The 26,638-nt window shown below is 52.1% G+C and overlaps 1 protein-coding gene across 14 annotated transcripts in view; it reads left to right on the plus strand.

The window, feature by feature from the left end:
- Positions 1–25,811, plus strand: part of PPP6R3 (protein phosphatase 6 regulatory subunit 3) — a 137,009-nt gene extending 111,198 nt beyond the window's left edge. For 3 of the 14 annotated variants that reach the window (XM_042904777.1, XM_042904776.1, XM_042904778.1), the window contains 10 exons: positions 220–306; positions 5,017–5,114; positions 6,955–7,009; positions 7,910–8,040; positions 13,179–13,300; positions 15,447–15,600; positions 17,013–17,119; positions 18,567–18,717; positions 21,074–21,193; positions 21,843–22,110. In XM_042904777.1, coding sequence (XP_042760711.1) covers positions 220–306; positions 5,017–5,114; positions 6,955–7,009; positions 7,910–8,040; positions 13,179–13,300; positions 15,447–15,600; positions 17,013–17,119; positions 18,567–18,717; positions 21,074–21,193; positions 21,843–21,948 — 1,131 coding nt within the window. In that variant the 3' untranslated portion in view covers positions 21,949–22,110. Of the gene's footprint in view, positions 1–219; positions 307–5,016; positions 5,115–6,954; positions 7,010–7,909; positions 8,041–13,178; positions 13,301–15,446; positions 15,601–17,012; positions 17,120–18,566; positions 18,718–21,073; positions 21,194–21,842; positions 22,111–24,297 lie in introns of those variants that run through there. The other 11 variants (XM_042904781.1, XM_042904782.1, XM_042904784.1 and 8 more) reach the window with 11 other exon arrangements.
- Positions 25,812–26,638: the final 827 nt, after the last annotated feature.

Consider the following 26,638-nt stretch of genomic DNA (forward strand, 5'->3'; position numbering starts at 1 on the left):
GTGGGCAACAGAAGGGCAGGTGACCTGACCATCTGGTTGAGTGAAATGGGCTTTTGGATGATTGGGGTGGATTTTATAACTTAACTGTTAACTTATTTTTGTGCTTGCTGTTGTTACACATTGAGAGAAAAACTAAATGTGATTTTTCCATAAAAATGCTGATACGAATGTCCAAAACTTTTCTCTGTTAAATAGTGTTTTACATTTTTATGCATATAGGTTACAACCTGCCATATTCATTCATCCAGTGATGATGAAATTGACTTTAAAGAAACGGGTTTCTCACAGGATTCTTCTTTGCAGCAAGTGAGTCATGCCTAAAGCTTTGCTTTTTGTTTTTATTTTAAATGCTTAATCTAGTTGCCACCTATGAGTCCCCTTTGGAGGCAGATTATGCACTAGGATATGATTTGGGGTTACTTACTAGTTAGGCAAAAGCATTAAAGATCGGAAGTTTCAGGTATGTGAGAGGAAGGTTTGTACTGATTATGTTTCCAGGGAATGTTTCACCCCTGGTCACGACAAAGCGGAATTGGGTGAATTTTCAGACTTGAGCAAACCGAATGGTTCAGCGAGTGCCTCAGACATACATGTTACGCAGACCTGTGCACCGGCTGTGTGGTTGCTTAAAAGATCCCGTAGTAGCGACCTGTGGGTGAGAATCACACTCTTCGTGTGTCCTTACGGTCTTTTCTAGTGAAAGTTTCAGTTGCAGTAATTCCTTGCCACCCCACCCTCCTGTCCCCAATACTGTCCATTTATCAGCTGCTTCTGCCCTTTGTGGGGGAGAAAACGGGGTCTAAAAGTGACATGCCCGGATCTATCCCTCGCCCAGCGGTGGTTCTTGGAGAGGCGGCCGGTGGTTTCGCTACCTTGACTGGATACCAGGCGCGTACCCGACGTGGGAGCTAACGGCACAAGCCCCTCTTTCAAGGCACCAGCTCCTCAGACGGACAGATGGTGCCAGGACCCCATCTTGGCACCGAGTTGCTTTGGTGGCCGGGGGGGGGGGGGGGGGGGTGACATAGCCCCCTTCCTACCCGGCACTGAATGTTCGCTTGGCTTCTTTTTTCTTAGCCTTTAAGCCTCATCTTTTCCCAGGGCCAGGATGAGGCTGCTTGTGGCTTTGCCGACCCCATGTTTGGGCCTCCCAGTAGGCTGTCCTGCTGTGGTCGGGGCGGTTACTAAGTCAGGTTCACATTCACATTTACAGGACAGGTCTGGAGTGGGTTTTCAGCACTAGGCTGGCTTCTCCGTTGATTCTTAACGCTCCTGCCCTTCGGAAGCCAGCCTCCCGGGGTTAGGGGCAGGGGCGGCCAGCCCACAGGGGGTGCTGTTGAGCAGCAGGGGCCTTCTTGTAGAGACAGCAGCCCCTCGCCGCCACCCTCGTGCCTTGCCGGTGCACCCAGGGTGCCCACCTGGCCCACTGTGAGCCCTGGTGCCTACAGGCCCTTCTTCCTTGACCCCCGAGTTCTCCGGCCTGGCAGTAGCCTCTCTGCCCCTACGGAAGCATCTAGAGAGTCCTGAAACCGGCCACTCAGCCTGATGTGAACTCCAGTGCTACGCATTGCTCACCCCTGCAGCGAAGCTCTGTGGTACAAAGTGTAAATTATCAAGGTGCTTCCGAACCTGTTGGGGAATCGCTTTAAGAAAGAGAATGCCCTCGACCTATGTGTAGATAAGCCGATGCCCTCGGAACTTGAGGCAGCTGATTTAATCTTAGGGGGTGCTTATTACCGTTAGGTATCCGGAAAGTGGGTCTCCTTCTCGTGAAATCTGATTCCATGGCTGTTCTGGGGAGGACGTTTTCTGACGTCTTTTTGGTTTGACTGACTCCTGATGTGCACATGAGGCAATCCCAGACACAAAACCGCCTTCCTGACAAAGCTCTCCACAGGCTCCCGTTCCTGTGGCTTTTATCCACTTCACGGAACCCTCTAAAAGTAGGAAAAATAATTCTTCTCTGGCGGACAAGCTTCTAGTAAACACTTCTTTGCATGCTTGAGTGACAAATCAGCTGGATCATTTTGAAAGTAAGAAATATGTTCCAGACTATTTTTTTTTTAATTTGAGACGACCAGTATAGATTAATTTAAGAATTTTATGCGGGTCTCCATGATAGCATATTAGTTTATATATATTAGTTTCAGTTTCTCATTCACGTTTAAAGTGAGGTTTCATGTTGATGTAAAGTCCTGAGTATAGAGAGCTTAGGGCAGGTCATTTAATAAGGTCCCTTGACCGTGTCCCTCACCTGTGGGCCATGTCTGGCTCAGGGGATGCTTCACAGGAAGTTTCGTGAATTCACAGCGTCTTGTGGATGCCGGCAGTCTGGCTGTGCCTCCTGGCCCTTCTGATTTCCCAGCCTCTAGTGTTTGACTCGAAGTCCCTCTGAATCTGACAGAGGTGTGGAGTGTGAGGAGGTCCTCTCCCTGCTGTGTCTGGAGACCTGGGGCTGAGGGCCGCAGACGGGCTCCGGAGACCTGGCGGGCGCCTCCCGCTCCCAGGCCCGTGCGGGGCGGCGGCGGGGAGAGGAGGCAAGGCGGGGACTTCCCGTCACTCCAGCGGCGCCTCCAAAGAGATCTGCTTAATAAAGCGGTCGACTCCCTTCTCAGTGACTTGAACGGTCCCCGGCTTTGGCCGGGATGACAGTTCTAGGCAGTGTGGGGTTTGTGTTTTGTTTTTTTGTTTTTTAATAATTAAGTTCTCAGTAATGACACAGCCGTACGGTGCTTCCCAGACTTGGATTTCTCCAAGTCCAAAGCACTTTTTAGGTGACTTTAAGTAGAATACAGTAACAGTTTTCACTTAGGTGGGTTTAGTACACATTAGTAGCTTTATTAGTAAAAATCGTGTCTGAAACTTGGAAGTTCTTTGCGAATTTGCATCTTCATAGAAGCTGTAATAGACTTAGAACTAATGAGGACCAGGGAGGTTTGTTTCCTTTTTCCCCTAAGTTACTGCATAGAGGTTACTTGTGTCCGTCAGTGGCTATATGTGTCTCCCTAGGGACATGAACGAATAGACAGGGAGACAGACAGACGACGCATATATGGGTGGACACACGTATATCTGTGTGTACCTATGCACGTGTATTCACATACGTACACTTGTAATACATTCAGTGTCTGCGTGCTCTCTGTGAAGCATTTAAAGGAACACTTTTCGGTTTTAGGAACCCCAAACTTCATAGTCCAAAGTCCAAAGGCACAAAAAAGTTAAAGGGAGAAAAAAGAAACAGACCAACTGGGGAGGGACCTTCTCCCTTGTGTGGCCAAGTCTGTAATCTGTAAATAAACTCAGAGCCCGGCTTCTGCCGCCTGCTTGGAAGAATGACTTCATGATTCTTTACATCTTTGAAAGCACCACACGTCCCATTTTACCTTCGACAACACAAGGGCGCGATTCAGCAGAACCCGTTTCTTTCTTTTGGGCTTAACGGGTGTGAGGGCTGCGTGTCCTATTTTCCATTCCCCTGTCCAAGCTCAGCCCGGCCTTCCAGAACTTGTCTCTGCCCTTCTGCGTGCACCCGCGACTCACTCAGCCCTGGCGCACCTTACCAAATGCGCCCCCGTGAGGCTGGCCCCCCGCCCCGTGTCACATAGTGTCACCTCCATGGGCAGGAAAGGGGACAGCATGGAAGGGCGTGAGTGAGCACGGGGGGGCGGGGGGAGGGCTCTCTCAAGTTAGAGAAAAGTGAAGTTTCAGGTTCTCAGCAAACTAGATAACCGCTTTTTTCGGACCTGAGGAAAAGTTGCCTTCCAAAGCCAAATATAAGGTTTATTTTTTAATCACCTTCGATTTGGATTATCCATGCCATAATTCCCTGCCACCCGCATGAGTGATCAGGAGGGAGCAGAAGAGGCATTTCTGCAGCAGGTGTCCGCGGGGCGGAACCTCCGGGCGCTGCTCAAAAGGAGAACCGGGGAGAATTGGGTTTCAGGCAGTGGTAGCCGCCTCCCTCCCCAGCAAGTGGCTTCTGGTGAGATGCCTGTGGTTCAGCTCCCGGCTGTCGCTCCTGCCCCGTGTGTGTGGGCCCACCTGCAGGCGAGAGCTTTCCCGTCTGTCCAGAGCAAGTCCACAAGGCGGCACACACACTGTTCTTCGTCAGCCTCCGTGCCTGGTTCGGGGTGGCGTGCGGGGTGCCACTTGCTGTCTTCGTTGTCCTTTACTCCTGCTTCAGAACATGGGACACCTTCGCCGCTTTCTCTTGTTCTGCTGGGCCTCCTTGTTGTTTTAAATCAGAAGCTCAGCATTCTTGTGAAGTCCATTTTAACCTTCCCCCGTTACCACCTAAGAAAACCCAAGTGAGCCTGGTGCTCTCTAGAATGTAGGAGACAGAATGGGCTCCTCTGTGGATCTTGCAGTTGTAGCTTTTCAGACCGGTGTCGGGTCAGTGTTAAGACTTTATCCTCTCTCTAAGGTAGGTAGGATAGAAGCTACTTTGATACTCTTCCCGGCCTCTGAGACCGAAGTCTTTTTTTTAAAGAGAACGAAGTGTCCCCGAACGTTGTGTGTTGTAGGCTGGCAGATTTGATTACTGGTCGTGTTTTCCCCTGGTGCCGTGTTACTGTAGTGGGGGGGTGGGGGAGGGGGAGGGGGTGGGGGAGGGGGAGGGGCGGAGGGAGGGCGGTGGGTCACCACTTCCTGGATCTTAGGTTAAGGTTGGTTGTGTGCAGAGGTGATTGATACATCTTATAATTTCAGACTGTCACGTGTCACTTGATCACCTCTTCGAACCGGACTTAACCCAGACCTCTCTCTAAAGATAATTTACAGTAGAGGACAGAGTGGTCATTAACATCTCTTGCAGTGACATGTGCATTCGAATTCCAAACGTGTCCTTTTTTGGGTAAATTGTGTCTGAAATTATTTGATTGTTTTTAGAAAAACACACCAACTTCTTAAGCCCTAAGGCTATGTAAATAAGATGGTTTCTGGAACACAGGTGGGCAGATAGTGTGTAGAATGTCATTAGAATCATTGTATCACTGTCACTGGCCCTGGGGCTGCCAGGCCTTTTCTGATTATCAGATGCAACAAATGACGTCCAATTTTATTGACCAGTTTGGCTTCAACGATGAGAAGTTTGCGGATCAAGATGACATTGGCAAGTGAGTATATCTTCCTGTCCCCCGTCTCGTGCGCTCCTGTTTTTTCTGAGACGCGGTTCTCCGGGGTTCCGGGGACTTGGGCGCGTTCACGGGTTGGGATGCGCCTGCCCCCACGAGGTGCCCCTGCGGTCCCAGCCTGTCGGGCCCTGAAGCAGCCGGGGGTGGGGGGGCGGGGGGGGGGGGCTGAGGGCCGTGGGGCTCTTTCTCACAGGGGCTTGTCGCTGTGTATACTGAGCTTTGCTCACGAGCTCTGGTCGCTGCTCTGCCCGCGCCCCCCTCCCCCACCCCGCCGACGGCTGTGCCAGGTAGCGGCCCCCAGGGTGGTGAGTCCCTGCTGTAGTTGGCGGGTGGGAGTGGGCCCGGTGGCCTCCCAGCAGGGGCTCCCCACGTGTGTCCTCCCCGGCCCGCTCACCACGAGGCCGGCCGGGTGTCCCGTAAGAGCCGGGCAGGCGGAGCGCTCGTGCGGGCTAGGGAAGCGGGGGGCACGGGAGTGGGAAGTATTGGTACCACCAAACCAGTGAGTGACAGATGTGTGGGCGATCCACGGGAATGAAAGCAAAGGGTCTAGCGTCTGGCCCGGGGAAGGGAGAGGTGTTCGTAAGTAAAGTACTTACGGGGAGGGTCATAGCTCATCGAGAACAGAGGTGACGACCAAACGGCCTCTGTCACGGGGCACTGCCTGATGACGCTCGTCAGTACCCGGCGTCCGGGTGGCTCGTCGCTAGCAGTTAGGTGCTCGTGGTTCAGTGACGCAGCCGGCAGAGCCGTCTTCTGTCCCGAGCTGCAGTTTGTGGCGTGTGAGGAGCCGAAGGCCCCCGGCACGGTCCAGCTGTACCATACAGCACGCTGTGTTAGCGCAGCGGACGGGGCTTCCCTGTAAACAGAGCAAGAGTTCAAGGCCGCCAGCTGCCCTAAGCGTCAGCTCATTCGGATGCAACATGAGCAAGGACTGCCCCCTGGTGGTTGTGTCTGTACCGCAGAAGCGCTCGCACCAGAGCCCACGGGCTCCCCACGCGGCATCTCGGCGCTCGCCCGTCTCCGCGCTCAGTAAATGTTACCTGTTGGGAATCCAGTCCCTTTAAAATGTATATTGGGTGCTTGGAGTAATGGTTGATTAGAACAGATCTTTTAAGAATTATACTGACTTTAGGGCCCCTGGGTGGCTCAGTCGGTTAAGGGTCCGACTCTTAATTTCAGCCCAGATGATGATTTCACAGTCCCGAGATGGAGCACCGCCTTGGGCTCCAAGCTGGCCATGAGCCTGCTTAAGATTCCGCCCCTCTGCCCCTCCCCTGCTCACCCTCTTTCTCCAAAATAATAAGAATCTTACTTCCTCAAGAAATTATGTTTCACAGGCTATGAGTTCTTTCACCCCTACCTTCCTGCCGATCATGCCATACGTTAGGATTTGGGGGGTGTCTACTCTGTGTATGAATTTGGCCATCCCGGGAGAAAGATTAGTGTCTGAGAGCTGACAGCCCTTGGGTACTTTTTTGGGGTACCTGTTTTGACTGTTTCTTTTTTCCAAATAACCTTTTTCTTGGTTATGTAAGTATGGCCCGTGGAACCATGGTTGTTGCCGTGGATGTTAAAGATCTTTTATGGAAAGGCTTCGAGGGTGTGTTCATTCTGTCTCACAAGGCATCCACCCCTGCCTTTCCATCCTTTCTTAGTACCAAGGGAAGAGGCATCATCTAATGCAAGTAGGTTTTTGCTTTAGTTTTACCTGTGGAGATTTGAATGATAGGGTAACTATTTTAAATTCGGAAAATGTCGTAAATAATGTTTCTGTCCCGCCTGTAGGCAATTAACTACTCCTGTACTTACATTTTGTTTACAGTGTTTCTTTCGATCGAGTATCAGACATCAACTTTACTCTCAATACAAATGAAAGCGTAAGTATTAAATGTTTCTTCTCCTTAGCAACACGGTATACGAGAGGTGGACAGTGGGGCCTGGGGTTTGTCCGAGCCTGTGCGTGGGTGCCGCGTGCGCTGGGACCCTCCGCGCCCCAGGACCCTTCATCTTGGGCTGGTATTCCTTCACCCAGCCGTGTCACCTGCGTGGTTCCTGTGGGGATGTGAGTTTGCAACCCTGGTTTAAGATGTGACAGGGCTGCTAAAACCGGGTCACTTGCGATTACAGTCTAGAGTTCAGAGGGTGCATTTTGACTCGAGCCAGATGCCTTTTATTCCAGATGTATGTCACCGGGAGAGAAACTTGGGCTAGATCAGGGCCTTGTCATCCCCAGGCACGGCTCAGACACCGAGTCGGCCCTGTCGGCAAATGATGCGGGATTGGTGTCATTTGAGTGGGCACGGTCCTGATTTTTATGTTGATTAACACGAGGGACCGCCGGCTTATTGGCTGATGTGATGAGGTTGAAGGTCCTGACTGGGCTGTTGCTGTTACCGTCACTGCTGCTTAGCTGGTAAAAGCGGAGGAAACGCGGGTTGCTTTGTTGTCAGGGCGGATCTGGGACTGCATCTCGGGGGGGGGGGGGGGGGGGGGGGAGGGGGGGGGCAGGGAGGCTCTTGGAGGGAACGCGGCGCTTCTCCGGGTGAGGGGAGCCCGGGAAGACCGTGTAGGCTTCTGTGGGCCAGTTTTGAATCGAGCCTTTGGAGGGGGAGCTTTCTGCGGTTCCGCAGAAGCTGGCGTTGGCTGCCGTTACGTTTCGTTTTGGTGTGCGTGACAGATGCTGTTTTTTAAAGGAAGTTTGCGTTGGTAACTCGTGGAGAAAATAACTTGATTTTTAAGTTTGTTTTGTTATTTTTCACTCTCTCGCTTTTATTTAGGGAAATATCGCCTTGTTTGAAGCATGTTGTAAGGAGAGAATCCAGCAGTTTGACGATGGCGGCTCCGATGAGGAAGACATCTGGGAGGAAAAGCACATCGCGTTCGCTCCGGAATCCCAGAGACGGTCCAGGTGAGGGGTTTGTTACGGTGGCCGTGATCCCCAGGCGGAGAGTCGGGGGTGGTTGGGAGACGCACGTCGGATCCTCGGCAGATGCACGTACGTGACCTAGAGACCGGCGCTTCTGTCGTGGTCAGAAATGCCCTTGTCAGCTGACGCGAGGTGGTGCCAGTCTGCCCGTGTCCAGTGTGACAGGAGTGCGGACGAGTCAAGGTGCTGAACTGGAAAATGCAGGGAGCGTTTAGACGTAGTTCGAGAAGCGGCGCGGCGCGGCCTCTTCTGAACGGGAGGCAGTGCCGGGGAACGTAGCGAACGGCGCTCCGGGTCGATGCCCCCTCACCACTAACGTCCGCGGAAGCGGAGTTCTGTGTGGTTGCCTCCGGAAGACTGAAGGTTTCCCCGGGGGCGGGAAAAGCTGTCTCGACAAGGTAGTCTAGCTTGGGGAGACGGGATCCTGCCAGTGGGGGCCCTTTGGGGTCAGTCCAGTTGGGTTTTTTCCCGTCTAATTTGTTTGTCGCTCCGGCACGAGAACACGGAGTTCTTGTTATCCGAGTCGCCATCGCCAATATCCTCGTAGTCGGGAGGATAGCAGCGGAACTCTCCTGTTTGTTTCATGTGTTTTTAAGAAGTAATGTGTCCACCTGGCGGACAGTTCGAAGACAACAGAACGTACGGTGAAAAGTACAACCCCTCCCGCCCCTGCCCCACTGGCCGTTTCTTCCTCTTGCTGGGTAGAGTGCACCGGCATCCCTGCCCTCTCTCCGCGCGCACCGGCAGCTGTCGTGTCTCTAAGGAAGCGTACTGCTTCGGCTTACGGAAGACCACCTGCCGCTTAAACACAGCGACGGTGTATCTGTCTCCTAATCCACAGCTGTGTAAGCTCATTAAACCTAGCGGCTTTTCTCATGCCCGCTCTGTCACCGTCTGCGTGTTGCCTTGTTACTTTGTAATGACCAGGTAGCTGCAGCTCCAGGACCAGGAAGCAAAGACAGAGATCTTCGTGGTGACTTTGTTTTTGTTTATTTGTTTTGTTCTTAAGATAAAGCCCCAAACTTGTCTGTCACCATCTCACTATGAAATTCTGGGCCTCGTGTTGAGTGAATTCACTGAATGGCCATTGCCTACTACCGTTCACCTTGTGACGGCAGACTGTCCTCACACCTTGGAGCAGTCGCATCCCAGCGGGGCACCCTCTGTAGAGAGCGTAGAGAATCGAGTGTGGCGGTGAAGGTAGCATCCTAGAGGACAGGACAGTTGATACCCAGAGGGAGCACAGGATGATGAGAAAAGGCAACTTTGTATTAACAGCTCTGTTGAGGGGTAATTGACGTACAGAAACTTGTTTATTTAAATCATACAGTGTACCAAGTTTGGACATACGAATACATCCATGACACTGTCATCTCAATCAAGATCATGAACTTATCCATCACCCGCAGAAGTTTCCTCCTGCCCTTTTCTATTGCCTTCCCCCATCTGCTTTTTGTTCCTTTAGAATAATTTGTGTTTTCTAGAGTTTTGTGTAAGTCACATTGCACATTATATAATTTATGTTGCTTCTTCCACTCGGCATAACTATTGTGAGAGTCATTCATGTTGGGTGATGTGTCAACAGCTCATTCTGTTTTACGGTTGAGAAGTGTTCCATTAAATGGATGTACGACCCACCGAATGGGTGGCTGTGTTTATCCATGTACCTGATAATGGACATCTGGGTTTCTAGTTTTAGGCTGTGGTATCACTTGAGAGTAGACTGGCAAGTTATGGTTATATATCGTAAACCCTGAAGCAGCCACTAAGCAAGAAAAACAGAGTTATAGTTAATAAGCCAACAAAGGAAATTAAATCATAAAAAATACCTAAAAAGAGAACAAAACAATAAAGGCAACTGAGACCCACAGGAAACTAATAACAGTGTGATAATATTAAACCTAGGCAACCGTATCAGGATTCGTTAAATGCTATTAAACATATGATCTCATAACCCTAGTTAAAATGAAGGGATTTCAGATCGGATAAAAAAATAAGGTCTAACGTATGCTGCATCTGAGAAATAAATATAAAGACACAAACAGGCTGGAAAAAAAAGAGGGTCTGCATATTTTAAAGAAAAATTTTTTTTAACGTTTATTCATTTTTGAGAGTGAGAGAGACAGAGCATGAGCGGGGGAGGGACAGAGGGAGAGGGAGACACAGAATCCGAAGCAGGCTCCAGGCTCTGAGCTGCCAGCACAGGGCCCGACGCGGGGCTCGAACTCACAGACTGTGAGATCATGACCTGAGCTGAAGTCGGACGCCTGACCGACTGAGCCACCCAGGCGCCCCTACATATTTAATAGTAAAGCGGATTTCAGAGGAAAAGCATAAAGAAAAGGTCATAAGGGGTCAGGTCTTCAGGAGATCGTAACGATTCTAAATGCCTACACACCTGTTAACAGAGCTTCAGAATATGTGGGGCAGAAACTGGTGAAGCGGCAAAGAGAAGCAGACAAACTGTGGTTACCATCACACGCGTCTACACTCCTCTGTCAGTAGTTGACCACAGGCAGAAATCAGAGACACAGACCACCGTCAGCGCGGCCCCGCCGGACGTGTGCAAGGCACCTCAGGCGGCAGCAGCACCAGAGGCCCTACTGTCCGGTGCATGTGAGATATTTTTGCCAAGAGAAATCCTATTCAGGCCATAAAGCAAGTCTCAGCAAGTTCCTAAGATTTCAAGTCCTGCAAAGCATGTTCTCTGACTCCGGTGGAATTCAGTTAGAAGTCAGTCACAGAAAGACCTCTGGAAAATCCCTAAACACATGGGGTTAACGAGGAAATCAAAGGGGGCGTGACCAGACTGTTCTAGTGCTGTTTTTATGCACAAGCAGAGACCTCTCCAGGCCATGACCTTGGCTTCCACCTTAGGAAACAGAAAGACAGTAGACGAAATCATTGCGACTTAAAGTCATCCTCTGAGAAGCTTGAGGAGTCGGTGCCCCTCCAGACAGAGCAGTCAAGAGAAGCAGGAGATACACGGTACTACCACCAGGAACGGCAGCAGTGACACCACAACGTACTAAGGGCATGCTGTGACTGACTGTGCCGCTAAGTCTGACCCTGAGGCAGACTATCTTTAAAGACCCGGACTACCAAAGCTTTCCTGCCCCCCCAAGAAAGATAAGTGGAATAGTCCTGTATCTATGAAAGTTGAATTTTTAGTTTAAAACTTCCTACATAAAATACAAAAAAACTCTGGGCCCAGGTGGCTTCTCTGGTGGATTCTACCAGACGTTTCAGGAATGACACCAGGTTTATACAAAAGCTTCTAGAAAATTGAAAAGGAGAATCTAGTGCTCGTGTCATTTCTAAGAGGCCACATCAGTGTGACGTGACACCAGAGCTGACATGACATGTCATGACAAGAAATGTGACTGCGTTATTCTCGTTAATGTGGATGCAGAAACGCCTTTCAAGGTTTCAGTAAATAAAGGCAACAATAATATATCATGACCAAATAAAGTCTATTTCAGAATTACAGAATTGGTTTAATATTTGAAAATCAATCGGTAAGCATGTGGCTGAACCGAACGTTTATACCTGATAAGAATTCTTAGCAAACTGGAGGTAGAATTTCCTTAACCTGCTTAAAGCTTCTACAGTAAACCTATAGCTTGGTAGGTTAAAAAGTGGTAAAAAGTGAACAGTGTCTCCCTAAGACCAGGAACCAGACAAAAGAGGTCTACTCTTACCATGGCTTTTCGCTATTGTTGCTGAGGCTTCTAGCCAGTGCAGTTAGTCAAGAAAAGGAATTTAAAGCCGTCTAGATTGGAAAGGAAAGGGTAAAATTATCTTTATTCACAGACAGCAGTCACTGTCCGTGTAGAAAAATTTGTTGGAATCTACGAAAAGGCTATCAGAACAGTTCAGTGGGTTTGGCATGACCGATCAGTATAATCGTCCTTCTCCGTACCGCAGCAGACAGTTGGAATTGACATCACTAAACAGTCCTATTGATAGTAGCATCAGAATATTGAATATATAAGGGTAACTGACAAGATGTGCAAGCCTTGGACACTGAAAATCACAAGACCGCTGAGAGAAATCCGGAATTGATAGATGTTTATGATTTGGAACTCAATATTGTTCACATGCCATCTCTCCCCAGATTGATCTAGAGTCAGTGCAATCTCGAGTAAAATGATAATAGGCTTTTTGGTAACCGTCGACGAGCTGGCACTTAAATTCGTAAAGAAATGCAAAACAGCCTTCATACACAGAGTTGGAGCACCAGCAGCACCTGATTTCAGAACACAGTAACTGCGACAGTGGCCGTTAAGACGGAGTAGATCGGGGGACGGAATAGAGTAGAAATTACTAGATCTGGTGACAGCTGACTTTTGACGGAGGTGCAAGGGCAGTTCGGTGGAGAAAGGATAGTGTGTTGAACGAACAGTCCTGGAATGGGGGAACGTCTGTCTGTACCTCTTACCGTATGTACACGTGGGCTCCAAGTGGATCTTAAACCTGAATGTGACGCATCAGGCTGTACAACTTCTACAGAAAATCCTTGAGACTTTGGGTTAGGGCAGGATTTCTAAGATCCGACACCGAAAGCACATGCGTGAAAGGAAATTTTCATAAGCTCCAGTGCGTCAAAATTAAGCGCTTCTGCTCTTGTCACCGCACTAGTAACAGGAAGGGATGGTGCGTGGACTCGGGAGGACACCCGCAAGTCACAGGTCTGGCGTGGGGCATCTGTGTGGGGCATGTAAAGGATTCTTGGGGCCCTGTGGTAATGACAGCCTGGTTTTTAAACTGCTGAAGGTGGGAAAACACCCTCGAGGAATGATATGTGGGTGGTAGGTAGGTCGGCATGTGAACAGCAGCTCAACACCTTGGCCGTGACGGCAGTGCCACAGTGAGCGGCGTTTGCATCCTGTTAGAAGCCACCCACGTGTTGACGCAGAGCCCAGGAGCCAGCGGGACAGCTGAGAGCAGGGTTAGGCAGCATGTTCACAAAGGCAAGAATGATCCGGACAAAGTGCATGTGATTTTTTTCTTATTGGATGCCCTTCAGAATTTTCTGGATTTAGCTGGTGACTGATAGGCATCATTAAATATTTTAGTCTTTCCTCCTCCCACCCCCCACCCCCCCACCCCCCCCTCAGCTCGGGGAGTACAGACAGTGAAGAAAGTACAGACTCTGAAGAAGAAGACGGTGCGAAACAAGACTTGTTTGAACCCAGTGGTGCCAGTACGGAGGACAAAATGGAGGTAGACTTGAACGAACGTAAGTCGTCTTCCTTCCGTATTCGTCTCTGTGTGTTGAAAACCGGTGTCTTTTAAAACTAGGCGCCCTGGCCTGCAGGATGGGAGTTAGGTTGAAACTCCGTCCTCTGAGTCCCCTTGGAGGTTTAAGTGTCAAGGACGGGGGCTGAGGGAAGGAGCTGGCCGTCCCTCTGAGGATGGGGCGTCTCCTGCGGTATGGATGCCCTCTGTGTGGGTCTGGCTGGAGGACACGGCACACTGGGAGCTCCAGCCTCTGGGTGCCCGGCAGAAAGGGAGACCACGTAGATTATGAAAAGATGAGGGAGTGCTGTGTTTGTGGGATCAGCAGGGACTATCCCGAAGGTGACACCTTAAAGCTGAAACGATCGGAAATGGGTTCTTCGGCACCCCAGCGCCGGGGGCCTTAGCGGTAGCCAGCTCACCCCCACGGCACAGACCCAGCGAGCGAGAGAGGTTTGTCTCTCCTCTCCTTGCTTTCCCAGCTCACCATCTTCAGGAGGAAGCAGTGGGCTTTTCTGTCTGTAGTTCACTTAGAATCCACACGCCTTTATCCGGTTCCAGCTGTGTGCCCGGGTACGGGACAGCACACGCTCCGCGTCCCGGAGCTCGGCCTCCTGAGGAAATGGGGAGACTGCCGTAGATTCTGGGGAGCTCATCTGGGAAGGTCACTCCTGTGCAGCCTAAAGCGTGGTGTGCAATGAGAGCAAAGACACAGAGACCTCGTGTCGCCCCAGGGGACACATCTCTGAGGAGGCGGCGGCGAAACAGACCAGCAGGTTGGGTGCGAACTGCTGTGGGCAGCACAGGGAGGATGGGTTAAAGGATATCAACACGAGCAGCCAGGTGGAGAGAGAGGTAGGGACGTGGTCGGGAAGGGTCCCGAGCACAGAATCTTTTGTTCCCCTCGAGTGTGGCAGGTACCGCCTTCTGTGCACCAGCCCCGAGGCTCTGAACCCAAGTCTGAGTGTTTGTGGACCCTTCTTTGGGGCCGCGTGTTGATTAGGTCACCGGCCCTTCGTGATCTGCTCCATTCCTAGGAGGGTGGGCTGTGGGGTGGGGGCTGGAAGTTGCAGCCCTCTGACCCCCGGCTGCTTCCCCTGGCAACCAGCCCACCCTGAGGCTCTCCAGGAGTCCCCGGCCGGACGCATCTGTAGCACACAGAAAGACTCGGATTCCAAGGGTTTGGGGGTGCGCTGTGCCTTCTGTGTGTGCTGACGACAGGGCACTGCGTGTGGGGAGGCCGTTAGAAGTGCGAAGCGGGGCCACACCTGACTTGGGAAGCATTTCAAGTCTCCAGTTTGTGGCAGCGGAATGGCCAGCATACTGATACTGCTTCTTTCGTTTTTTAACTTTGTTTTGGAATCACTTTGGGTTTACGGCAAAGCTGCAGAGATTGTGCAGGGAGCGGCTGTGCACCGTCACCCTCCCAGTGTTACTATAGTCTTGGTACATTTGTCAGAAGTAAGAAATTAGCATCTTCTTTTAGATGTAGCTTTATGTCCTTGTGTGTTTTTGTTTTTGGGTTTTTTTTCTTCCCACGGTATTTGTTAGTTGTTCGTTTATCAAGAGAAGCTACTTCATACCCCGGTGTTCGTGTTTCCAAGTTCGGGAACACAGGTCAGTGACAGACTTCCATGGAAGCCAGCCCGAAGAGACTCTTCACATTCCAACATCACTTTGCACTCTGAAAGATACCAGCCACCTTCATCTCCTCAAAATCTTTCATGGAATCGTGATTTCCGTAGACATCTGCATATACCTTCTTTCTTGTTTCGGCCACAGCAAACTTCTAGAACGCTGCAACCCCCAGGGTACAGCGAATGCTCCCGCAGAATGAAACTGCAGACGCTTGGCCAGAAGGCCTCGCATCTGAGGGTGCGACAGAGCACCGGAAGTCATGGTAGCTGTTCCCAACCTCAGATCCTTCCTTTCCTAACTGGGACAGAAGTGGCCTTGTGTGCTATTTCTGTGGGGAAAAGCAATCTTAGAAATAAGAATTGAAATAAGAAGTAAGAGTCGCCCTCCGCGGGATTGTCCCGTCCCCACCACTCTGGTCCCTGTTATCGTTGCGCGTCTTTTTTGAGACGTCTCGTATTCCGTTAAACTACTGAAGTATTCTCAAAATGCAATTCCTGCCCTCTTTTCAGCACCCAACTGGTCGGCCAACTTCGATGTCCCCATGGAGACGACCCACGGTGCTCCTTTAGATTCTGTCGGGTCTGACGTCTGGAGCACAGAGGAACCAATGCCAACTAAGGAGACGGGCTGGGCTTCTTTCTCGGAGTTCACGTCTTCCCTGAGGTGAGAGCCCGTGCGCCAGCTCCCTAAGCCTTCCCGCTGGGGAACGGGGGGTGGCGTGCCCGCTGCTGACACCGCTGGTGAAGGTCGTGCCTGACACAGGGTTACAAATCGGTGTGGCGGAGACGGCAACGGGTTACGAGGAGACCAGCCTCATCCTCCTCCCTCTCATCCAGGATGAGCTGGGAAAGGCAGTCGCCCGGGAAGGTGCGGCCCCAGGAGGTTACGTAGCAGGGCGCCGACGGAGACGCCGTCTGCGGGCGCCCGTCTGGCCCCACCGAGCTGTCGGGAAACAGGGTTGAGGAGAATGGGAGCAAGGTGGAGCCCAGGGACTCCTGACAGGCGCCTCTGTGCAGAGCGCTGCCTGACGGTGCAAAATGTGTCTTCAGGTGAAAGATAACATCAACTTGTGTGTCGCTTGCAGTTAGTCTGATACTTAGGGGCGTGAAAGGTAGGGCCGTCCTTCTTGTTACCTGTAGCGTTCTTCATGACAGCGCCCTGTCATTTCGTAGTTTTCCTGAACAGTTTTGTCCGCATTTGAGTATTAACTATGGATTTCAGGTCTTACTAGGCTTAGTTTGATTTGCTAAACGTGGTTTTATTTTGTCTACTGAGGGAAAAAAACAGTCTCCACCGCCCCATTTGGAAGACTTTGTGGCTTTCCCTGCCCTCACGGGTAGCGGCGACTGCAGGCCGGAGGACGGGCTGTTAGCTGCTGCGGTTACGCCACCCTCGGCAGACCGCAGAGCTGGCTCAACCCACACGGCTTTGCGGCAGCGGTCCTGCCAGCGGGAAGTTCTCGTTCACACGTAAAAGTGGGATTTGTGGGCAAACGTCCCCAGGGCGTCGCAAGTTAGTTCACTGGCTCCGCCCTCGCACCGGACCGCCGCCTTTCCGCCTCTGGCCGCGTGCGTGACCGGGGGTTAGGTGCCCTGGGTTACTTGGCATGTTGTTGAAGCAGCTTGCTCGCCTTTAACCCTGTGCACAAGTCATACCGTCTCCTGAAGTATCACCAAGGCCCTGAGGCAGTCTGGCTCGAGGTAAGCAGGGACTTTGGTGAAAACGGCACCACCGACGCAGCTGGTCCCGCACAGGGTGAGCCCCCGCCTTCCCGGCCCTGCGAGCCTCGTGATCACGGGGAGGATGCGGGACTGGTGCGTTTTGAACCTTTCCTGCGCACCTCTGAGAAGTCCCTGAGCTACTGTCCTGCTGCTCTGGCGGAATGTTTCCCTGCCCACGCTCGTCGACCCTCAGGCAGCGCACTTGTCTGCACTTAGACCTCTGTGTCGGCGGAGTCTGTAACCGACTGCCCGTGTCGCCCCAGCGAAGCCTGGATGTTCAGAGGGTTTTGTGAATAATGGTAACTGAGGGCCGTTTCCCACTGCTAACGAACTGACTTTTCTCTTTTCTAAAAGTACAAAAGATTCTCTAAGGAGTAATTCTCCAGTGGAGATGGAAACCAGCACTGAACCGATGGACCCTCTGGCTCCCAGTGTTGCCGCCCTGGGAGCGCAGCCGGAAGGTGGGTGCCGAGAACAGGGCACGAGCCCGCATGGCCCACCGGCCGCTCGTGCCAAGGCTGTTCGGGCTTTAATTCTGTGCTTAGTGTTCTAGATCTAGTTTTTTCTGTCCGCATAATAGGTTTGGGCTCAAGGGCTGATAGGAGTCAGGAAATCGGGAATGTGGGTCTGACGTCCACGGGGCAAGTGCTGAAGAGAAACGATGTGTTCATTCCAGAGCCGAGCGCGTTGATTCCAGAAGGCATAAGGGATCTGAGTTGTCAGTTACTCAGTCCTGTCAGTGTGCAGAAATGGAAACAGGCCCAGAGAAGAAGAGCCCAGTTAGCCTCCAGAGCCCAGTGTGAATGAGATCGGAATGAGTCACGTGTGTTTTCAGGACCAGCTGGTGCCCAGTTCTTTAGCCACTTGGAGTTTGCTTTGCTGGAGCCTGTGTGTGTGTCCAGGCGCGTTTCAGGCCGTAAGGCTGTTCATTTCCTTCTCACCTTTATGAACAGTTGAAATGGGTCCAGTGGATTGTCACATTATTCAAGCTGTACACGCTGTTCCTTGCAGCGGCCCTGAGCTCTTTTCAGCCTGGCGAACAGGGCTTGGGAGGAGGTTGGTGGAAGGGGGGGGTGCGAGGAGTTAGTATGTGGAAGGGAAAAAGAAGTAGATAGATCCTTAGAACAAGAAGTCAGGACACGGGGGGTGGGGCCCAAGAACCAAGGGGTGGGAAAAGTAATAAAACTAGTAACTAATATTGGATTTATTTGTTCTGCCTTTAAATAGTTTATATAGATGATCTCATTTTATCCCTCGGCAGTTTTGCACGTGGGTCTAGTTACCCCCATTTTACATATAAGAAAAGTCTTGCCCTAGGGTTCTTTAGCTAGTAAGTGGTGCGGCCGGGGTTTGAATTCAGCAGGTCTGACCACAGAGCCCAGGCTCATAACCAATATAGCGTATAGCTCCCAATTACAGAAGAAAGAAATAATCCACGAGGAACCACAGGAAAGTAACTTAGGAAAAGAAAAAAGGAGCCAGTCGGACCCAATTGAGAATAGGACCCAACTGAAAGAAAGAATGAGAACAGTACCCCGAATAAAGTGTCTCCTCGGTACTTGTGGGCTAAAGCGGGTGAATATATGTGGCTGCCTCGAGTGCTGTCTGCTGTGAACCAGAGCGTCCAGCTGGGGAAGCCGGCTGGGAGAGGTTGGGCGTGTGGGTAGGCGCTGAGCTGGGAAGGCCGGAGGGGGCCCGTGGTCCTGAAGAGGGCCTGCAGGACGTCTCCCTAGCGGGCGGTTTTCGGAAGCCTGTGCCCGTCACGAACTGGCCGAGGCGGCAGCCGGCAAACAGTCTCTTTCTTTTCCCAGCGGTAGCTGGAACACCGGGTGGCTGGGTCTGCACGGAAAGCGGGGCCCCGTTCTTGTTGCTTTTGCTCCCCGTGACCATCAGCTGTGTTGCTTTCAGCCCCAGGCAGCGTAGCCATGGAGGCCAGCTCTGATGGAGAGGAGGACACAGAAAGCACAGACAAGGTAACTGAGACAGTGATGAACGGCGGCATGAAGGAAACTCTCAGCCTCACTGTAGATGCCAAGACAGAAACCGCAGTCTTCAAAAGGTAACCAGGGCTGGATCACGCTGGCAGCTTCAGGTTGTGGGAGGACGGCAGGGGGAAACCTCAAATGTTAGCATCTTTAATTTGATTCCGATGTGGGTTCAGACGTTGGCCGGACCTCTTCCCAGCTTCTCTGTGGAGCCCAATAAATCTAAACGAAGACATGGAGAGTTTGGGGTCCCTGAGTGCCTTTTTCTCTCTCTCTCTCTCTCTCTTTCTCTCTCTGTGATGCTCAGAAGACTGTGGATTAAGTCTAGTGGGTTCTAAATAGAGGAGTATAGGAAATGGACATTTCTGTAGTCACAGTAGAAATTGACGCGCATACGGGCTCCAGCCCGTCACAACCCAGAGGGTCAGTGTCGTGCACATCACTTTCTCCAGACACAGTGCAGCCGTGAGAATTCGGTAGCGAAATGGTAGCTTAAGAAACATTTTGGACATTAACCGCACTTTTAAATTCATGGAGCAAAACAGGGATCCTAATGGAAAATAGAAACGGAAAACCGAAAGAGTAACAAACACTTCCGTCAAGACTCGTGTGCTGCAGCGGCATCCGCGCCTGCCGCTGTGGCCTCTGTGCTCCGCTGAGCCTTTCGGATCGGAAGGGGCGCTTCCCGCCTCATTAGGAGGTTGCTGCAAAACACACAGCAGGCACGAGAAGGGACGTGGACTTCCCATGTGAGCGTAAACGCACACAACTTTAAAGTTAGAAGCTAGCGGGGGCGCCCGGGTGGCTCAGTCGGTTAAGCATCCGACTTCGGCTCAGGTCGTGAGCTCACGGTTCGTGGGTTCGAGCCACGTGTCAGGCTCCGTGCTGAGCATGGAGCCTGCTTATGATTTTCTCGGCTCTCACTCTCTTTACCCCTCCCCCTGCTCGCACTCTCTTTCTCTAGAGTAAATTTTTAAAAAAATCGGCAGCCTTTCTCTGCATCAGTAATAAGCAGCCAGGACCCATTGTAAAAGGCATTCATCAACTACGTCAAGTTTAAGATAATTCCTGAGTAATTGGACCCACGTATCTAGAGAGAGTTGGGAAGAACTGATAAAAGCAGTCCCCGAAGAAGTGGACGCATGGAGGCCACGGCGGCGAGGACGGCAGCACTGTGCGTAGAGGCCTGGGGCAGAGGATAGTCGGGCATCGGGTCGTTGTGAGAAGCCAGGTGGAATTGGGAGGTGCACGCACCGGGGCACTGTGCCACCATCGCCAGAACACATGATCTTCCCAGCACGAGTCCACAGCAGTACAGCGAGGTGGCCCGTTCCTCGCCAGTCACGTGCCGCAGGCCATGACTGTGCATTTTACGAGAACGGCAGTAACACACGGTGAGCACGTCAGGATAGGTGCTTTCGTGAGGATGGGGTGGGGGGGCGCGGATAAAGAAGAGTAAGGAACCAGGTGACTCGGGTGAATCTTTAGACTTTAGGCCGACTTCCTCCTTATGGATTGCCTCGACCCACCCGAAAGCCACCGAAGAAAATCATCCCAAATTGGGTTTTTCGTAAGCAAGTGCAAGACAGGACTCGGCTCTGAGAACGACGGCCCTTCCCGGAGGGAACCGCTAGCCGCCCCTTAGCTTATGTTGGTGCCAAAATTATGGCGTCAGAATGGGAAGTCCGGACAGAATAGGCCACGGTCTGCTTGTCCAGCCCCCAGAGAGTCACAGCACTTGCTGCTTACCTTCCTCCGCCAGAAGCCACCGAAGGGGTAGCGAGCCCTGCCAGTGTCTCTCCCGCCCAAGCCCTCTGACCCCTTCGGAGCCGCTTTCGCCTGTCGTGGCCACCCTTCTCGCCTCTCTGCCTTCACGGTGCTCCTCGAGGAGCTCCCTCCCACTGCAGGCCCCCGGTCCCCAGCTCACGTGACGGGGGCAGCAAGCCGACCGGGGTCTCTCCGGCCGACCGTGTGATGCTGGGCTGGGCCCCGAAAGCAAAGTGCCGTAACTAAAGACTCGTTCCTTCAAACAGGTTCATTTCCTCCACCGAGTCTGCAGTTCTGCTTATGTGCAGTCCTGGGCACATTCCCCCCCCACATTCCTCATTTGTAGGAGTATTCTGAAACTCTTGTACGTTTCTTTTTCTGTTTTGCACACTGGGCCTCAGAGTGTTGAAATCCTATCGGTATGTATGGTAACACGGGCCGTTCTCGATCCGACACCAGCCGCATTACGTCATCCTTCCTCCGGTTCCCTCCTGTGTGTGGTCCTTTCCGTCCGTGATTTCCCAGTCACCGTCTGTGGTCCCTGTGGCCCCTCCCCTGAGCATGCGGCAGCCGTGACTTCCAGGGTCATTGCATGCACCTTCATCCTCCCCCCGAGCTGGCAGCCCGGGCATCTAATGCTGTCTGTCATCCTCTTTACTGCAGCGAGGAAGGAAAACTGTCTACCTCTCAAGATGCTGCTTGTAAAGATGTGGAGGAGAGCCCTGAGACAGCAGAGGCGAAGTCTGCGGGCCCCCGGCCCCCCAGCAGTAGCCCAGAGCAGAGGTAACTCCCCGCTTCCTCGGACCTGCCCAGGCCCTGCTCTGGCTGTGGCTCTTGTCTCCTGGGAGCTGGGAGGAAGGTTGGCATCCAGGGCCGGGGACACAGGAGGGGTCCTTACAGGTATCCTCAGGCATTCAGTGACTTAGCACGGTAACATTTTCTCAGGCCACATCTAGGCAGGGTGCCTGAGTCAAGGTCTCAGATCAGTTTACCTCCTTACTCCAAAAGCTAAAAATCTGACTGGTTTTTGGAGATTCAGTAACATCACTGGCTCTTTAAAACGTTACTGGGAATGGAAAGGTCTTGGATGCTGGCATACCTTCCCCCTTACACTTTTTTTTTTGAGGACATGTTAAGTTGAGGCTGATACTGAGCTCTTCTGGGTTTGGGGTCCCTAGGCTGTGGCAGCCAAAGCTCTCATTGGGTCCACCAGCCACGGGCAGCACCTGGTGCCCCTTTTCCCCACAATCAATGCGTATGTGACACATGGGGAGAGCCTTCCGGGAGGCCCTTTTATAAATGTAGCTAAATATTCTTAACTCTTAGATGATTCCCTGTACGGTTTTTGTTTTTGCAAAATAGTTGTCTTGCTTAAGTATGAAAATCCCACTGCCAGAGCTGAGTGATTTGGAATGTGATGTTTTCTTTCTAGTCACCTTTTGCTTAGACTGAGCCAGTGGTCTGAAGGGATAGGCCAAGCCAAAGCCTCAGCCGCCGAGGGCCGGCGCCCCGGCCCGTACGCACGGCCTCGCAGGTAGAGCAAGGGCGGCCTCCGATTGCTCCAGAGCTGGCACAAGAAGAGGACTTGCCCTTGGACCACAAGGAACTTTGCTCAGCACTTCCCAGAGTTAACTTTTTTGGTTATATACGTCTAAGTTTGTACATTCCTTCCTTAAGGAATAAAGTAACCTTTAAAGCCATTTCAGAGAAGTGGTACTTTCCCCCTCGCCAGACCCCCACCCCCCAAGTCTTCGTCATTTTCAGGGTAATGGGACCAGCGGGGGCCAGCAGGGGGCGCGCTCTGTTCACTGGTCGGCAGACCTATAGTGTAGCAAACCCTGCTTTGGTTTCTCTCCTCGGAATGACAGCACGAGGGGTTTGCTTTTATGATTAAAAAAAAGCCTTTGGGGCGTATAAAACAGATGAGTTACAAGAACTCTTCGAGCATGTTGGCTCTCGTGCGGGCCGTGGGAGGAGGCGGCAGAGTGACTCCCCAGCCCCGAGGGACCCAGCCCCGGCTGTGCAAGCGTCCGGGCAGGTCACCTGTTTTGCCTGGGGTTTTCGGGTTAGGTTTTTTCAAGGTATGTTGTAGGATCTTACCCCTCGCCAGTTATGTCACCTCCCTCCTGCTACTTACACATTCCCTTCTACGAGAACTGCTTCGAAGGCCGGGTCGTCCAGGTCCGCTCCCGTTCAGGCTGGTCGCTTCGGGAGCCTCTTGGTTTCTCGGGCACAAGTGTTACAGGAGGCTCTGGGGTCATTTCCTTGGATCTCTGGAGCGCAGATCATCTGCCTCCGGGGAACCCACCTAGAAACATCCGGTGCGAAGAGCCCTGCCTGTCCGGCTGCCGGACTCGGGTGGCGGGGTGGGGCGGGGCGGGGGGGTGGGGAGAGGGGCACTGGGGAGGGCTGGCGGAAGAAGACCAGGGCGTCCCTTGTGCCCGTGCACTCATCTGTTTGTCCTTCCTCCATCCAACACACGTGAGTGTGGCAGCCATTGGTCTAGGCCTGAGGGTGAAGCGGTAGGTTCACAGGCACCCGGGTGACATAGGGACGTGTAGAAAGAGGTGCCGCTGAAGAATCGGGAAAGCTGGATGAGATCAGGAGTCCCGCTTAGATGGGGCGGTGGAGGAAGGCCGCTGAGAAGGTGGCGTTGAGCTGCCGTGATGGCAGGGAGGAGGTAAGTCGTCCGACGCGTCACATCTGTGCCCTGAGAGTGACGTGTGGCAGCGTTGGAGGTAAAGAGAGTCGTCGGGACTCTCCGTGTGCCCTGTCCCCCACACGGTTCCCGTCACAGCTGGGCGTGATGCTCCCTTGGGGTGACAGGGGCGCCCTGCCACGGGATTTAATCGGTAACTCCTGTCCGTCAAGCACGTGCGACTCCTGTGCTGGCCAGCGCGCCAGGCACTTTGCACGCGTCCCGTCTCCCCCACCTCCGGGGGACTTGCCCCCCGCCTTTCCCAGAGGCAGAAGCTGAGCTGGGAGAGGTTAGAAAACGCGCTGGAGGCCCTGCAGCCTGTGAGCCGTGACGGCAGGGTCCGTACCGTCGTGTCTCTGAGGCGCGGAGACTCCTTGAATGTGAGCAGCGCGTGTCTCTCGCGGGGCCGGCTTCTGGGCTCTCTGTCACCACTAGCAGGTGTCTGGAGCCTTGGGCTCGTGAGCCGCAAGCCGGTCCCGAGGCACCTGTGTGCTTCCCCGGGCATCTCTTAGCCCCCTTTCCCGAGCCTGCGCTGCAAAGTTCTGGAAACACGGCCAAGACCATCTTACACGTTTGGCCCGTCGTTTTGGCAGGAACGTGGGGTTTGTGCGTCTGCCGCCCCGTTGTCCAGCCTTCCCTCTTCTGTGCGCCCGGCCTCAGCCTAACGCTTGCCCGGCAGGAGCACGTTTGTGAAAGTGCACGCCTGTTTTCCAGAGCTGGCCTGTTTACAAGCTTTTTTCCCCCTCTTTCGGTAGGAGAATCCTGTCTTTCAAGTGAAATTTTATGTGGGTTCTCATACGTGGAACACATAGACAGGTGTTTGGAAGGAGGAATGAGCAAGGGGCTCATGACGGGTCTGAAAGCCGCCGAGCTAGGCCACACCTGTGCCCCTGGGAGGCTGAGGCGGGACGGCTTCACGGAGCCCCTCCCTGCCGCAGCCCTGCCTGTGTGCCCGTTCACCACCGCAGAGGGGAAGCTAGAAGCTGTTCAGTTAGGCTTCCTGGAGGTTTGTGTCTGTGAAGCAGTCCATTAAATACCCCCCTCCCCGCCAGTGCCAGGCCTGGCGCTGGGCGTTGGGTAAATTGGGGAAAGGAAACGTCCCCACCCTCGGGGAGCTAAACGAAGTTTTTCACGAACCGTCTCACGTTTCCGCCTTGAGTGCCTCAAATGTCTGTCTCTTCCCCCGCAGGACTGACCAGCCAAGCACGCCAGGCGACACGTCGGTCAATGGCCCCGTATGATGAGTGACCTCCGCTGCCGACTGAGGGCTGCACGTCGCCACCGTTCGGGGCCCCTGGAGACTTCACCTGGAGCCCGCCCAGCCGCCACTGCTGCACTCGCTCTGCAAGGGATCAGGACCAGCAACCTTTCTATTCTAGATTCTAAGACATTGTACAGAGAAATCCAGAAGTGTAAAAATATTGCACATTGACAAATACCAAGAATTTTTGCGTATGTTTATATTGTATTGTTCTAAATAATGGGTAGCCTGTGAAATACGATCTTGCCACCCGTGTAATAATGGCAGTAATACTGTAGTTCAAATGGCTGTAAGAATAGTTTTATAAAAGTGAATACACAGATCTATTGTATTTGAAACATAACTATTTGACAATTATTAGTGTGACCAAAGTATTAGGCAGTTTTCGTACATTTTTCACCTTGTACAAAATTCTGAATTCATTTCCCTTCCAGGCTGGCGAGGAGTCATAGGGTTGAAATGCCCTCTGAGTGTTATTTTGGTTGGTCTGACTTACAAACGTGATTTTGAATAAGAGATATTTGGTGTTCTTTTTATAACCAGCTTTCGATTGGTAACTGTTTTCTGTATTGTTTTAAACGGATCAAAAAATGTAAGTCTATGGGTAGAGATTAAGTATTTATTGCTACAGCTTAGTTGATAAATCAATGTTATTGGAAAGCCATATGTTCTGTTAAAGTCTCGTTTGCTTGAAATGGTTATTCCTACAGGTGAGACACTAGACTGTTTGGAGTGTACCTGGCTTGTGGTTTGAGTTATTTCGTTTTTCGTTTTTGTTTCTGTTTTTTGTTTTGTTTCAGTAGTTCCTCCGCCTTTTAACCCATTCACCAAAATTTACCTTGTTAACAAGCATCACCAGTGAAGATTTCCGAGCAGTTTGCGTATTTAACGAACCTCCATCCTGCGAGGCAGGTCAGTTGGAGAATGCTCGTGCTGCTGATGGGTTGGAGCGCGTCCATTTCACAGGCTGGTATTCTAAAACCAGAAATCAAAACCCGGCACCTAAGCATGGTGATTGTTTTCCTGTACCTTGTGAGGTTTTCACTCGTAAATTCTAAACCAGTGTATTTTTTTTTTAGGACTGGTTTGTGTATATATATAGTGATTATGGATACTAATTCAGTGTAATTTATAATTTTCTATGTCAATACGAAGATACGTCACAGCCTTCTCAAACAGCTGAAGCAATATATTGTATATTGCCGTATCGTCTGGGGAAAGGGTTCAGTTACTTCACCTCTCGCACTTTTAGACGCAGATCAGTTTTTCATTTCTGTAATAGAAAATTATTCACGTATTTTTACATCATTTGTTTTTCCTGACCAGTATTTAAAACCAAAAGGATATTCTGAATAATGGCCAACGATTTTTTTAGAACTAGCATCCCAAGCAGCGTGCCTAAACATTACATTGCATATGGAAATAAAAAAGAATCAAATGTTGAATGCCTTATTTCTTATTTACTTTTCCATTGTAAATGGTGTCAAAACTCTGTGTGAGGCTTACCGAGGCCGACCCAGCGCTCCGGGACCGTGGGGTCAGCGGCGAGCCCGGGACGGATGGCGGGGGTGCTGTACCTGGCCTTGGCGCACCTCCTCAGGAACCCTTGCTGCCGTGAGCTCCTCTCCGAAGAGACTGCCCTCGTGCGTTCTCCTCCGGAACCCAGCGCCGCCAGAGGACAGGCTCCTTCCACTTGTCTCAAGGACGCGGACTCCCGGGGACGGCCGACGGACGGTCCGCGATGGTCCCGCCAGCCGCCGACAGGGCTCAGCCGCCTCCGCGCGGTTGGCTTCTCCACCGCACCCCAAGGTAACACAGCGTTTCATCCCACCTACTGCCGATGAAAGAGCGACTCGAGGTTTTTCTTTGGAGTGGCGTTCTGTTAGCTCGTGTGACGTGGCAGGGAGGACACAAGGGTGGAAAGAGGCAGGCGTGCTGGGGGCGCCAGCCCGAGGGCCAGGAGCGAGTCCGCTCTCGTGTAGTCTCTAACTTCTGTGTATTGGCCATACCGAATCGCGAGCCTAACAGATGTCTATAATACAGTACCTGTATTAAAGATAACTGCGGCAAAAATAAAGCCTGATTCTTTGTTTCTAGAAATCTCCTCTTGTGCCTCGCTTGGGCTTTAATAAGCAGACAAGGTGTGTAATGGGCGGGGCCTCCTGACTGTGTACCAGGTCCCGAGTGAGGAGTGTGCCGTCCGCAGGGCCTAGCGCTGTAAGCCGGGCACCCCGAACCGTCCGCGAGTGGCGCACGGGGGCCCAGTAAG

This window comes from Panthera leo, chromosome D1 (genome assembly GCF_018350215.1).
Source record: "Panthera leo isolate Ple1 chromosome D1, P.leo_Ple1_pat1.1, whole genome shotgun sequence".
NCBI classification, from domain to species: domain Eukaryota; kingdom Metazoa; phylum Chordata; class Mammalia; order Carnivora; family Felidae; genus Panthera; species Panthera leo.